The sequence below is a fragment of the Aulonocara sp. 'chitande type north' Nkhata Bay genome, linkage group LG20 (genome assembly GCF_057382095.1).
Source record: "Aulonocara sp. 'chitande type north' Nkhata Bay isolate Kocher_YH1m ecotype deep benthic linkage group LG20, A_spYH_male_GT1.1, whole genome shotgun sequence".
NCBI classification, from domain to species: domain Eukaryota; kingdom Metazoa; phylum Chordata; class Actinopteri; order Cichliformes; family Cichlidae; genus Aulonocara; species Aulonocara sp. 'chitande type north' Nkhata Bay.
Window position 1 is genome coordinate 8,691,534 of NC_141363.1, and position 15,729 is coordinate 8,707,262.

Here is a 15,729-nt window from a genome sequence, read left to right on the forward strand (position 1 = left end):
TCACCCCCGTCTCTGTGGAACATGGCTACATCCAGGTCAGTTGCACCAGTGTGGACGATGTTTTGCTCCAGAGTCTGACGAGCCAAAAGGTTTTCTCTAACAGGGGAGTAGAAGAGAAGTTAGGCGAACACACACAAACAATAGAAGCACACAGAAACAGGCAGATACATATTTGAAAAAAAGCGAGAGTCCTTTCAAACACAAATACTAGTGTGCACGCTTCATACAGGCCAAGACATGGCATGAAGACAGACAATCACTGAGCCATGAAGACATTAACAGCCACTCTCAGGGTACATTAGTGTTGCTCTACATGCAGTACAGTACATTGTTCAGTCTAATCTTCTTCATCTTTACCCCACTGACCCACAAAATGAAAAACAGGGTTTTATGCAGGGAGGGAATTTCCTCCCTAAGGCGACTTTATCCAAAAACCACAGACCCAACAAACCCGCCAGAATCCCATCTGAATGATAGACTATCCTTGTTTTTCAAGCATCAATTTATTGTTGTTATATTTTATGGCATTAAACCACCACGATGTGCACATCTACCTTAATATATTGGTAAAAACTGTGACACGTGTCCATTCATGCGTGCATGCGTTCAGATACCTGGCAGAGCTGACGGAGGAGATGGTGGAGGTTCCCAGTGTGATGCGGTGCAGCCCGCTCTGCTCCAACAGTGAAGGGTTGTGATAGGGGTTCTGTGCCTGAGCACACAAAAACACACGCAAGAAGCTTTAAAAAATAGCTCCCAGCTTTCAACCTGTGTCCAGGAGGCTAGGCATGTGGAACATAAGACTCTGAGATGTGACAAGACTTCTGTTATCTGCTGATAAATCACAAAAGGACGCTAATAGGGGGTCATCCATGCATATAATCCATCAGTGCTAAAAACAGCATAGTGCACATAATAATAGTCTTGAATTTTGCCCATATGACTCAGTAATAGAGAGGAAGAGCTTTGGAGGAAATAGGGTTTAAAAGGGTGGAAACAACACATCTCATACGCGCACACACGTAAACTTCCCCACACATACACACCAACATCTCACGCACACAAACTGGCAACAAACTGTATGGGGTTCACTGCACTGACAGAGATTCAAAGGAAATATGGAACATGTATATATATACAAAGTTCAAACACACAGAAGCGATAGTAAAGATTCTGAAGCTGACGGCTGAGAATTCATACACACAAGCACACACACACACACACATACACACACACACGAGACATGGGAAGTAAGGAAAGATGTGAAAGTAGGATAGCATTTCATACACACGCATAAAAGCATCATTAAATCGGCACTGCACAGTGCTTTTGCGAAAGCGGGCTAAAGAGCAGGCAGATCCACTAGCTGGTATAATGTTTTATGTGGGTCAGCTAGGAACCCCGAGGGCAGCTGGAGAGGACAGAGACACGACAGGAAAGATTGATGGAAGGATAGAGGGAAGGAGAAATTCAGGGCAGGAGGGCTATTGTGCTGTCTAGTAATGGGCACAGCAGCAGGAGAAAACTTAGTAAACGGCTTTAAGGATCACGCAGCTAGGACATTTATGCCTTTGCATTATGATCTTAGATTCACTTAGCTTGTCATCACTGTGCAATAATAATGATAATAATCTTTTGGATACCATAGTTCTTTTAAAAATTAGTTTTCATCTTCATTTTGCTATACTTTTGTGCATGCATTCTGCTAATGCAGTATATTAATGATTCAACAGTCAGGCTAATTCAAGAAACGAATGAAAAAAGGTGTTTAGCTTTAGCGGTAGCAGTATAGATATGCTCGCAAACTGGATATTTATGTATGTTGGACTTACTGTGCTCTGCGGTGGTCTTGGGGGATCTTCTCCAGGACTCTTCTTACCCAAACAGGCGACTCTCCATGCCTCCTGAACTTCTGAGTTGAACACGGTGAAGACTAGCATCACTGACAGACCCTGGGAAAGATGATAAAGAGATATAAAATAAAAATCACAAAAACAAAAACACACAGACTGACAAACAAGATTCAAAAGCTACAGGTAGAGATCGCACTTTGTTGTGTATCTGATCATGCTTTGTTCGTACCTGTACTAGGCAGAGGACATCAAATATGTAGTAGAAAGCCAGTATGCTGTTATTTACAGCCATCAGACCACACAGCCAGGTGGAGGTGGCCACCAGCAACAGCAAGAAGGCATTGCGGATAGTGGCGCTGCAGAGAGGCAGACAGAAGCAAAGAGGGCAGTGGAGGAGAAAAAAGATTAGAATTGGATTCGCCAGAATGAATCTGTGATACACTCTGATGCATACACCAGTCGACTGCAGCATTATATCACACTAAACCTTTATTTATAACACAATAATGACGTTTTCACTATATGTCATCATGATTAGGGTAACAGAGAAATATAGAGACAGCAAAGAGAAACCACACTAATGGACGACAGTAGAAGCACTGGAGGAACTACAGAGCGATTCTTATCATACAGCTCAAATCTGAAAGACTACTTTAGAGAAACTCAGGAATTTTATATAGGACCCTTTGAAGCCTGAAACAGCACAAAACACAAGAAAAGGATTGTACTTTGGAAGGTAGGCTTCAAGGTCACTTTTTTAAAGTGAGAACAGTGTCAAGGCGGACACTTACATGACAGGAAGTTTCTTGGTCTCCTTCTGAGATGGGTTACACGACATCTTGGCTACAATGGTGAAAATGCCCCCATTCAACTGAAAAGTGAAAGATCAATACACAAAACATTTAAATGCATTTCAGCTAATCCACTAAGGCCATTAGCAACGACTAGGACAAAATCAATGTGGATAAATTAGTCACATAGGAGGGAAAAGATACGTTTAATAAAAGCAAAGCCATTCAAGTCTCTGACAGTATAAAAAAGAAAAAAAAAAGAAAAAGTGGATTCACAGGTGTGCTACTGATTACTGACTGTAATACGCTGTAATTATTCACTTTAAAGCACTGCATCAAATTTCTTGAAGTGAAGTTTCGAAAGGCCTGAATGAAATGATTGGGCTCAAGTGGGTCGCCTTTCTAAAATCCATTTGGAGGGCTGCCACTTGTGAATGTTAATTAGGTTTAAACCTATGTTTGCTTGAGGAAGTGCAGGTTGAGATTTCATTCATATCATTTAAGTCTGTGTGCATGTAGAGTTCACTGCCATGTGTCAGACAAACAGAGAGATGTTTACCAGTATGACGATGCCGATGGGACCAGCGAAGCTCCAGATTAGTTTGTCATAGATGGATATCCAACAGAAGTCTGGGTTTCCATAACCCTCTGGGTCCAAACCTACTGCCAGGCCTAAAGCAAACAGATGTGCGGTGAGATTAGACAGATCAGCTCTGTGATGTCCTCTGCTGTCACTCACAGAGAGACAGCAGCCTCAAAGATAGGGAAACAGTATAGGCAGTGACTGCAGGGCATTATTGGAACACCACAACACTTCTATGAATGTTAGGTATGTTTTTAGCTTTTATTAAATGAATATTTTTAGATTTATAAATCAAGGACTTAGAGAAAATTAGCTCCTGAAAGCACGCTCTAAATATTTGATTACATCTTTGGATCTTTCGATTTTAAATGTTAAATTCTGCTGAACTTTGAGCACTAAGCTGCTACGATTAAATGCCAAAGACACAAACCATCATTTCTCTTTTTAATTTAACTTCGTATAACCTATATGACACATTATTCCAAATCAGAGCAGAAATGTTTCACCCCCTGATTTTCAGCTTCTGGTTGAATCATGTGAATCAAGTTCACGAACAAAAATTCACTGACTGTCAGAGTTAGGAGAAGATCAGGCTGTAAGCTAACAGTCTTTTTCTTTACGTTGAGCAGGGATACACCAAAACGGTTTCACCTGAAGTTTCTTTCGTGTGCGCACTTACAGCACAGATTCTGTGTAGAATCTGAGGCACCAGTGCTCCATATAAGCACCAGATGTGGTTAGTAGGAAATTTGTGACTTGAACTGTGATATCTTTATCAGTCATGTATCCTTGTTTGGACGAAACTGTCGATGTTTTGACAGGCGTGGCTATTAAGAATATTTGAAATAAATTGCAAAAGAAAAGACAGAAGAAGCCCGAACAAAGACAGATAAACACACCTCACAGCCCGAGGGAAGAGACATGTGTTAAAGTGTGTTTATGATGGTGGGAGACACATCCATTCGTGTGTGTGTGTGTGTGTGTGTGTGTGTGTGTGTGTGTGTGTGTGTGTAGGTTTGAGAGACAGACAGTGACACAAACAGCAACAGATAAAGGGAAGCTGACAGTATGTTATGAGCTTGGATGCAAACTACCAATCTAGGCGTGTGTGTTTGTGTGTGTGTGTTTGTGCGTGTGTGTGAAGGGGATAGAGAAGAAAGTAGAAAGATATGACTTTCTTAAACTGTGTCATGGCAGAAATTGCTTGCATTAGTATCTCTGCTTTACTGTCTCTGTTATAAAATACCACTGAAACCTGTTTAATCCAAATGTCAATAGGACACCTTATCTACACAGCCAGACTCACTATGCATGTATGTGTGTGTGTGTGCCTGTGCTCATATAAGAAAATCATTATTGTGCAGCTGTGGCAAGAACAGGGTTGTGACTGTCTGCTTTTACATGGCTGCACAAACATGTTCCTAGGCCATATCGAGGACTGCGTGCCTGCATGTCTACATGACTGTGTTACCTGTGATAATGGCGGGAACGCCCCAGCCAATGGCATAATAGAATCTCATGGCTCCATAGTTGATGTTGCGTTGCTCTGTTTGCATTCGGTAGATATGAAGACCTTCCACGAACATCCAGGCGAACGTGGACATGAAGAAGTAATGCAACAGGATGGCGACGACCGTACACAGGAACTGAGGGGAGAGGTTTTTTTTTTTAAAAAGAGTGATTAAAAAAAGGGAAAGGGGAGGAGCAGGAAATTATAGGTAGCAGAAAGAAAGTGACAAAAAACGATTAAGAGGCAAGAGAGAGAGGAATGAAAGGGGTAGGCTAAGGGGGAAAGGCAGGAAAGATGCGTTAGCAGTGAAAAGACAAAAAAACATAATCCTTTCAAGGATTGTGCGACAGCTGAAATACAGATGTCTTGGCAAGCAACCCACGAGTCTTTATTACAGCAAAGCAGGTGTCAGCAATGAAATAACAGCCGTTCATGATTAAATTACTAATGCTTCTAATGAACAGCGATAACGGCAGCATGTTACAATTCGTCCAGGAAAAGCATAAAAAATAAAGAATGTAAATGGATGTTATAAGAGCTGAATTTTACCAATAACACCCAAGAGAGTCTTTTAATTATGATTACGATTACGAAAATGTGCACCATCTGCAAAGGAAGGTAAATAATGCCCAAACAGGTAATGTTGCCTTTATATTAATTGTGATTGTAGAAGTTTAACAGCTATTTTTAAACATGATGTATTTACGACAATAAATGCGTCAAGAAAACAAAAATAATGCAAATTTGTTGTTTAAGGGGAATAATTAGCTCGACCGAAATAAATACACCTTGCATTTTTGAGCAATAATGGAGAGATATAAATCGAGGTGTGAGACAGCTATGCTTGGGTTCAAGCTATGACCTTACTTCCAATCCACAGTCACAGTAAGCGTCCTGTGAGGATCTACTGGTATGTCTGGATGTGTTTTATGAAAGCTGATGGTGACAACAGAGGGAATTGATTATTTGTTCAAAAACAAATCTTTTGATTGGCTGCCAATGATCGACAGTGATAGACAGATGGCAAATCCAAATACCTGCCAAGTGCGTGCCTACCCTTTTCCAAACAGTTTCCAAGGACGACTTTTCAGATGGTTCTGTTAAACAAACCATCTGGTGTGTCAGGTGATGGTTAATCTATGCCTTTGCTTTTCTGACAATAACTTGGACACTGTATAAATGAAAAGATGACGTAGTCTGCCACAGGACTCATTTCTGAGGTCATTCGTCTAGATTGCATATCATCAGGAATGAATCCCAGTAAAGGCAGGAGATAAACTTCAAAGCCATCTTTAGTTAGATGCTGTTGGTTGGTTTGGCAGCGATACTTGGCTTCCCCATGAATAATGCAGAGCATTAACATTTTGGCTTTCTGTGAAATTACCTTGAGGCTGCATTCAAGAATGGCTGAAGTGGTTTATTTGAACTCTGCAGCCTTTTAGTCTGAATTGATTTGTTTGACCAGATGAGGACGATGCCATTCAAACTCAAGTGGCACTGAATTACAGCACTTTGAAAAAGCAAGTCAACTTCGTCTAAGAGAACTGCAGTGGTGTTTGTTTAAAATCTAAACCAGCCTCAGGAAACAGCTTGAAAATGCACAACTAAATAAGATGTCTGTGGGAACCTGACAGGCGTGTCAGTACGTGACCTTGTAGCCAAATGCGTTCTTAACATACACAAAGACAAGCTGCAGTAATGTGCAAATGTAGATGCAGATGCAGTGATTTACTGTGCAAATATAAATCGAAACATAGTACATGAGGCAAATAAAGATTTTGTATAGTTTTAACAAGCTTTTAAGTCAATATTTGGTCTGATCACCTTTATTCTTAGGCATCTTGTAATTTCTTTACGTAGTCTCCAGGAATAGTTTTCCAGGCTTTATGGAAGACATTCAAAGCTCTTCTTTGGATGTTGGCTGCCTTTTATTGCATTCTCTGTCAAAATGATCCCACACTGCTTTAATAATGTTGAGGTCCGAGCTTTGAGGAGGCCAATCCATGACTGATAGTGTCAGTTTTCCTCCACGATGGAAGCGGATGGATCAATAAGTATAAATGCCAGAAGGTTTGCTTTGTCTCCCAGCGCAGTCTTGAGATCATAAAGGCTAGCGGTAACTCTGGACAGGGCCACTGAATTTCCTTAACCCATCAGCAGCCCCAGTATCTGCTCCTCTGTGTAAAGAGGAACAGGATAAGCACTGCCAGAGCTCTACAGAATGACCTCTCAGAAACAGACTTAATTGTGGTGGCCGGAGGGCCCACTGCCCTCTGAAGGGATCAGTTATTACTGCCTAGCGCCATGGAGCCCAACTGGTATTTGCCATAAAATACCAGAACTGGCAGGTCCACCACTGATGCTCTGTACTTTTAACAGAGGAGAGCGGAGCTGTTGCATAGTCTTTTAGATTACAGTTTAAACTGCAAAGAATGACATCAGATTTTCTTTGATGTCCTCTGGCAAAGTTGTTCAAGTTCACTGAACCCTCAGTTTAATGAGCAACCATCTTTTGAGCACATGTGAGCTTCTACAAGCTCAGATTTTCTGAAATGTGACTGCAATCTGCACTCAACACAGACAAGTACCCCAAAAAGGCCATGTGAGTATTGTAGGTTGACAAATGATGATTTAGACAAACATTTATGTATTAAAATAAGTTTGTCTCAAAGAAGTTAATATAAAATATGACTGTCATATTATCATATATGATAATGGATGAACTGGCCCATTTGCTTATGAAATCTATAATGAATACAACTCAGAACTCTGAAAATTAAGGAGAGCAGACATTTAAGTCCCAGAGGTTAAAAGACGCGCAGTAGAATTTCCAAAGAAGAGCCAAAGATGACACAGAAAAAGCAGCCGCCTTGGCAGTAATACAGCCAGCTGATGAATCTCACACTCCCACACACACACAAAAAGCAAACACTACGAGCCACACACATAAGCATGGAAAGACTAAATATGCACAGGCGCATAAAAACTAACACACAACCGCTGCAAGCGCTGAAATGCTCTCCCAAGCATGGAGTACATGAATTAGAGAACATATTGTTCTGCTAGAAGTAACCAGTCGCACTGTAAGAGCAGTACTGCCGACTATGTGGGGGATAAAGATTAATTAATTGGATTTCATGCTGAGTGAGCACATATTTGGAGTACCCTCTCGACAAGACTCGCTGCTCTTTAAACACACTTTATATAGAAACGTGTGATGCAATAAAACTGAGAGATATAGTGGTCAAAAAAAAAACATTGGCAGAGGACGAGAAAAAAGATAGAGGACTTAACGTAAAGGAAAGAGGACAGTGTGATGTAGAGAAGCACAGAGTGAAGAGCGACAGGAAGCACCCAAGCAGAGGATAAGAAAGAGGAAGAAAAACAAAATACTAGGAGGCAAGAAGAGCTGTCGACATCAAAACTGCAAAGAGTGAACATCTTATGATATTGTTTTTGGCAACAGTTTAAGAAAAAACATGGCCACTGCCAGATACTATTTGAAGATGAATGAACTTGTAAATCTAAATGTCGCTAGAAATTAGATATACACCACAGCCACGGCAAAAACAAAGTACAACCTCTTTAAGATTTTAAGGTTTAAGGTTTTATGCATTGAGATGCAGTAGAAATAATCAGCTCCTTGATTACTTGGTTAATAGATCATCAGCAGGTGTAGGCACCTCTATAAAACCAGAAGTTTGTCTGGTCTGGAGCATCCAACTGTGTGCTAACACCTGAATGCCAAAGACATCAGCATTGATTTTAGAGAAATGATTCTAGCTGCCCATCAGTCTGGCAAGGGTTAGAAGGCCATTTCCAATCAATTGGGAAAAAATAAATACAGTAAGAATAGATGGATGTTGAATCTCTGTCTGTCCAATGCAAAAAGAACTATTGCAGTGCAGTGCGATACTCCATGGGCAAAACATACAAACAAGTCTACTTTTAGAAAAAATACTTATGCCCTGAAGTGTGAGCACGGTCTTTATCAAAGATATGGACCTATGTGAAGAGGATGCTCACAACGGAAGGCTGCTTCCGTAACACACTGGAGGAAAAACAAAGAAAGTATGAGCCTTTGTTATTTAGTGATTGGTAAAAAAAAAAATCAAGATAGTTGCCAATCTTCCCAGGAGTGGGCATGCTCAGAGAAATTGCAAAAAAAAAAAAAAGCCCAAGAGCTACATCTCAGACTCTACAAGCATCATGAACAAGTATGACATGTTTGGAAGGCTTGCCAGAAGAAATTCTCTACTCTCTAAAAATAACATGGCAGCATAGCTCAGGTTTGAAAAGCTGAACAAACCACAAGACTTTGCAACGCCCTTTGAATAAACGAGACCAAAGTGGAGACGTTGGCCTATAGTATACAGCACCATGTTTGAAGAAGCACCCCATACCAACTGTCAAGCACAGTGGTGGAGAGGTGAGTATCTGGGCTTGTTTTGCGGTCACAGGACCCGGGCACCTCGCACTCATTGAGTTGACCTCTGTATACCAAAGTATTCTAGAGTCAGATCTGAGGCCATCTGTCCAACAGCTAAAGCCTGTCCCAAACAAGATAATGATCCCAAGCACTACAGCAGAACGCCTGAAAAAGAAAAGAATCCAAGTATTCCAATGTCTGAGTCAAAGGCCAGACTTCACCTTGACTGAAATGTGGTGCCACTTTAGGAGAGCTATACATACACAAATGCCTACAAACCTCAACGACCTGAAGCAATGCTCTAAAGAGTAGTAAACTCCTCCACAACAACGTGAAAGATTGACAAAGTAGGACAGAAAATGATGTCTTCTAACAGTGCTTTTGCAACGTGGCTCCATTATTGTTAAATAAATAATAACTTTTCTGTTCATCACAGGTTATCTATCTAGATATGACAGAAGTTGGACTCTGTTTTTACCATGACTGTACACTGGATAAAGTGGTGACTGACTGTGAAGTGGTGTGAAAAAAGGAACTAAAGCTATAGGCAACAGAAAAAAGATGGATGCAGAAAGCCCACCCCCGCCAGTACATACCTGTTGTTCAGTCTGATTGACCCCAAGCAAAAACACCAGCTCTGATAAAAACATGGCTGCCGCTGTGTTTGAATGGATGCTCCTGGTGTTAGACTTGAGGCCCCGGAGACAGGAGAGCACCAGGACAGTGAGGAGCAGCGCCAGCATGGAGATGCACAAAGAAGAGTATGTGACCAGGGCCAGCGTCTCCAGGTCGCCCTCCAACTGCTACTCACAGAGAGATGCAAAGGAGGGGGGTGAAAGGAAGAGGAGGGAGAAAACTTGTTGAAAAAAGAAACTTCAATCCAAGAAGATGAATCGTTACAACTGCATTGAAATGCAACATCTCTATCTGAACTCTCCTGTCTGCCGTCAGTGTGAACTGACAATATTTATATGACAACCAAGTATGCGATCTATAGAAAGAAATCTAATGAAAGGTAAGTACAAGATTAAATCCCTTTATTAAAAACATCTAAAAAATATATTTTTCTTGAAGCAGTCAGGACAAAAAACAGAGGAATCAGATGACAAACCAAGCTAGCTAGCAGACCAAGCTTATCTGTCAGGAGAAACTAGATTATAAAATCAATTCAGCACGTGCATTTGCCTCCTCTGGAAGCCTCTGCTGCCGGCAAACATAGCAGACACCACCAGAATTTCATTTGGGCAAACTGGGCTTCCCTGCAGCATCTCAAGTGAGTGAGAATAAGATACCCCACCATACCACCAGACTAATGATGATGAATTACTTAATCTTATATAACTGTTTCCAGTTTGGAGAAATGGAAATCGTCAAGACAATGATGTTTCTGATTCCACACGCTCCCTTTCTCGAGATCTGACACATCTTCAACTTAGTATGCTTGGGAGCGGTGGGTAAGGGGTTTTACATTAAGCTGTGAAAATCTTCTACAACTGTAACAAGGCCTTTCTTCAGCCTTCTGAATGTCAGTCAGGATTTGTAGACATTTTTCCCCTTTTTCCCCCCTTCTTCAAACTGGGCAATTACCAGCTGACACTGTTAAATGAAAAAAAAATGTGTTGGGGCAAAGTGGCAGACATGGTGAAGTAAAAGGTTCACTTAAGGGAAATGCTTGATTACTACAGAAAGGGTCAGGGAACGAGAGAGGATGAAGACTTATCTTGATTTATCTTGATTAAAAGTAAGTAGCTCTTGACTGACTGATCACTAACCTCTCTTTGCGAACTGTCCATCAGCACGCCAAAGGTGCCCAGTCTCTGGCACTGACAGCGCACATGAGACGTGTTTCTGTACACCACCATACAGTCTCTCACCGTCCAGCAACCTCCCATCTCATACCTGCAGGGACAGAGACGGAACGAGGAATAATAAGCAACATTTCAAGAAAGATGTCCCGCTGCTGTCCATGTGTCAGTTTTTCATAATTAATAGAAGTCACATGCTCTCAAAACAACACTCGGTGGACACTTTATTAGGTACACCTTGTTAGTGCCAGGTCGGACCCCTGTTTTGTTTTCAGAACTGCTGTAATTCTTTGTGGCACAGATTCAACAAGGTGCTGGAAACATTCCTCAGAGATTACACGCGAGGAATTTAATTGCTCTTGTGAAATTAAATTATTTGCTCTGATTAGTTTTTGCTCACGCATTTTATATGACATAAAAATATTTCCATACATATTGACATAGCTGCTGCAGATTTGTCAGCTGCACATCTCCTGTTACACCGCATCCCAAAGCCATTTGATCCCGCTGGATGCAGCCATCAGAAGATGAATACACTGTTGTCATAAAGGGATGGATCTGGTGAGCAACACTACTGAAAGAAAGTTGTGCTGTTTAAATGATCCTCAGCTGGTACTAAGGGGCCAAAATGTGCAAAGACTATATCCCACACCATTAGACCAGCAGCAGAAGCAGCCTGAAACATTGATCCAAGGCTATAAGATGGGTCTATCCTTTCAATATCCTGTTCTTAGCTGACAGGAGTGCCACCCACTGGGTGTGGTCATTTGCTGCCGCAGGCCACCATTTATTGTTTGTCTGAAACCGGCCTCTCTTCTAAATGAGACATTGAGTCTCAATGGGATTACCTGTATAAATAAAGGTTAAATAAATCTGCTTCAAGGTTGGACATACTGTGCATTCAGACATGCTCTTTTGTGTACCTTTCTTTCAGTGAGTGGATATTTCAGTTACCTTTGCCTTCCAGTCAGCTCAAAGCAGTCTGGCTATTTTCCTCTGACCTCAAGGCATTTTCACCCAAAGAACTGCTGCTAACTCAATATTTCTCCTTTTTGGACCATCTTCTATTAAAATCCTAGTTCATCCTGTTGTGTAGATAACAGTTTGAATTATTCAGACCAGGACATGTGGCACCAAAGACCACACCAGGTTCAAAATCACTTAAATCATCTTTCTTCACTAGTCTAATGCTCAGTTTAAACTTCAGCAGGTCATCTTGACCACGTCTAAATACCTGAACGCATTGAGTTGCTAATTAGACTTCTGTGTCAAATATGTGTACGTCAGAAGGTGTTCAGTGAGCATTTAAAATAATCCTTTGGCTAAAGTGGTCTTGTATTTTAAAAGCAGATCAGGCACTCCCGTCTACTTTTATAATGGTTTAGTATGGTAGTTTTTACTGTGGTAAAGATAGTAGGCTACATTGGCTTCATTATATGTGCTGCTAAAAAAATTAAAGACTTTTTAATCAGTGTATATGATCAGGCTAATTCAACTTCTAGGATATTGGTATATTTTCTGACTCTTTCTTAATTTTTGTTTTTTTTGCATTTGACTTGAGTCAGTGTCACTAGTGGTAGGATGAGGCGATACCTTGAGCCTACAGAGGTTGCACAAGTAGTCCAACTAGGATGGCTCATCAATACGTGCGATTGCCTTTGAAAGTTTGCTGTGTTTCCAGCACAGTCTCAAGAACATGGAGGAGATTCCAGGAGTTACTATAGTTACTAGTTACTATCAGCAGGACCGGTATCTGCTCCTTTGTGCAAGGACGTATAGAATGAATAGAATGAGAACTGCCAGAGCTACAAAATGCCCCAACATTGTCAGCCCCCCACATCAAAGCACACGGGGGTCAAACAAACTACTGAATATCATTTTGAGTTCCTGCAATGAAATTTTGTCACAATGGACCAGCCTGCTGCACAAGTTTTTACTTATTTACTTATTTTCTGGGTTTCTTTGGATTGGACCATTTCTAGTTCTTGTTCTTGTGACTTACAACAGTGGACACTTCACATTCTTATTGTTAAAACTACATCAGTACTTTTCCTTCTGTGAGAGGTCTGCAGAAAACACAGAGCAGCTGCCTCAACAGCAGTGCAAGAAAGTCTGAATAAAGATATATTTTATATCTTAAAGCCAACAAGACAAAACCCAAAGTCATCATATTAACTTCAAATCTGAAGTTTAAGATATTTGCATTTAGCAAATTTCAAAAATGACAGTTTGATATTTCCAAACTCTACACAGTAGTGTATCTTTTAATCACCCAGTGACATACCGCAATACCCTGGACTTCAGTATCGACAGTATCAATACAGTGCGAAACATCGCATGTTATGTACTCACGGGCTGCTGTGGTTCCATTGTACACACAGAGGCTTGCTGCGATTGGCCGTCTCTAGCAGCTTGAACTCCAGTAAGATGGGTTGCTCTAAATGTCCGCCCACAAATGTCTGGTTGTTGTAGACAGAGATAGTGACCACTGGGGAGTTCATTACTGGATGTCTGGGAAGCCTGAAGGAGAGACAGTACAGAAGTTACAACACATCCTCCAGATCAGACAGAAAGCAGAGTTTGATATCCTGGTTAGGATGCTAAAAAAGGCAGAGACACAGTAACCAAAAAAAGAGACAAACCGAAAAAAAGAAGAGTGTGTTTTGTAAACCAGATAAGACACAAATGACTGATTATTGACACCAACTGAGAAGTGGACAGCTTGTTACTCGGTAATTAGGCCCAGAGGAGAAGTGGGGGACAGCAGAAGGGAAGAAGAGAGAAAACAAAGTAAAGGCAGGATGATTAAAACAGAGAAAAGAACGCTGGAATTAGTCCTGATGCAGATACTCTGCTGACCTACCAGTGTTCCTCATATGACTATGAATTCAATTAGCCACAACTTCTTTTAATCATTTATTGAGCAAAGATGCCAAACATGTCCTACTTGCAAAGATCTGATACAGTGTTGCGTGTTTCATATGTGTCTTTCATGGTTGCGCATACAAACAAGCAACCTGAAGATGTGGGTTTGGGCTTCAGTGATGGATCTTTTTCAACCTTTTTTCCCACTTTTGGAGACTAAATGATCAATAGCACAAATTATCGTCATTGGATCTTTTTTATACACATATATATGTAAAATCCTGGCATGTTGATGCTAGAATTGAAAGATAATGATCCCCATTTAATGATGTGATGCTCACGTTATTTAAAAGCAATTTTTGCAGACTGATTAGCACCAAATCAAAGACATACGAGCATAAATCACGAGAAGTTTTTGGAGTTGCAGTAATGAGATTTTCTTTAGTGTGTTTCAGATTCCCACCTCACTCCTCGTCTGTCTGTGTGGTACTTGGGAGGAAGGGCAGCACCCAGACTTCGGTAAATGAGCAGGATCACGATGGTTATGGGCGGCTCAGGCAACGAAGCAGTATGTTTTGCTGCAGTGTATTCTCCTGTCTGATTGGCCGAGATACTGACAGGCGCCGAAGCGGTGTTTTGAGGATCTGAGGCTGAAACAGAAAAGTTTGAGTCAGAATATGTTTCTTGGGTTCAGCCCGAAACACTGTGAAGGTTTTTATTCAGTGTGTGTGTGTCTGTTCTTACGTTCTTTTTCCGTCCTCTCCTTCTCCTTCCAGTTATGCAGCCGCTGCCGTTGTGGCACCAGGGCAGCAGGGGGCAGTATCACATGAGTATAGGGATCCCACAAAGCCTGACCACGAAACAGGGTGGTGTGGTAGCGTGGGAAACGCCTCCGCACATGGGTGTGGTTCTCCATGCGGTCCAGGTTCATAACTGATTAATAAACATGCAGCAACAGACACATATAAACATTTTTTGGATGAAATTCCCACAGATGTTGGGTAATTAGGGTAATTATGTTGTTACATTAGCATAATATGACTGGTTAAAATAACATGTATCTTACACTTTAGATAGCAGCAGTGATGCATTCGCTTTCTGATTTTAAAAGTATGTTAAAAAGTGGAAAGATAGTCCATATCCTGATTTTAAGCTATGCTCATTGTAGTAACTTTTATAAGACAAAGTGTCACAATCACAGCAAACCAATGTCACTGGTCCCTATTTCACCATATTTTGGGTGTCGCATGTCACAAAGAAACATGTTACTGTAATTGTATTACATTTTTCAGTAACACAGTAATGTAATGCATTGCTGTGGACAAATGGACAGAAGAAAAACTCCTCAAACAAACACATTTTTTTCATCCTGTCCACTTGCGTTAAAATGAGCTCCTTTCAGTTCGTGTGCAGGAGGAAAACAGTGAAGTGATTAACAGCAGAGATATGGAAATTACTTTTACTTGCAAACAACTGCATTACACTGCCTACAAAACTTTAGCTTTTTGCAAGCATCTGCACAAATAGCACGCTAACACAAAGCTAGCCAAGAACCCAAACTGGTGATAAACGTGAGTGCATGCTGACCCCAGTACAGCAGCCAGAGCCTGATCATCAACACGTAACAAAGACAGTGATGGGCAGTCCAGCTTACAGCCTCCATTTATAACTGCTCATATTTCACTGTGGTGATTATTTTGAAGTCTCTTTGGGTTCGTTTTAAAATTTTCTTTGTGTAGGAGAAAGTAATGTAATGAGTAGTGTAACTTTTTACGTGCTCTGGCAAATAATTAAGTAACATACTGCATTACTTTTAACAAAAATAATATGTTTAAAAAAACCCACCAACACTGCATATTACTTTTTGCAACGGCTGATTAACTGGAGCAGAAC

At 40.9% G+C, this 15,729-nt stretch overlaps 1 protein-coding gene across 3 annotated transcripts in view; it reads right to left on the minus strand.

The window, feature by feature from the left end:
• Positions 1-15,729, minus strand: part of celsr3 (cadherin, EGF LAG seven-pass G-type receptor 3) — a 121,616-nt gene that overhangs the window by 8,110 nt on the left and 97,777 nt on the right. For all 3 annotated transcript variants that reach the window (XM_086277302.1, XM_086277301.1, XM_086277300.1), the window contains 12 exons: positions 14,581-14,769; positions 14,300-14,486; positions 13,324-13,491; positions 10,939-11,065; positions 9,763-9,969; positions 4,699-4,873; positions 3,204-3,316; positions 2,645-2,724; positions 2,083-2,209; positions 1,833-1,952; positions 615-712; positions 5-96 (listed from right to left, as the gene is read on the minus strand). In XM_086277302.1, the coding sequence (XP_086133428.1) occupies positions 5-96; positions 615-712; positions 1,833-1,952; positions 2,083-2,209; positions 2,645-2,724; positions 3,204-3,316; positions 4,699-4,873; positions 9,763-9,969; positions 10,939-11,065; positions 13,324-13,491; positions 14,300-14,486; positions 14,581-14,769 (1,683 nt within the window). The remainder of the gene's footprint in view (positions 1-4; positions 97-614; positions 713-1,832; positions 1,953-2,082; positions 2,210-2,644; positions 2,725-3,203; positions 3,317-4,698; positions 4,874-9,762; positions 9,970-10,938; positions 11,066-13,323; positions 13,492-14,299; positions 14,487-14,580; positions 14,770-15,729) is intronic.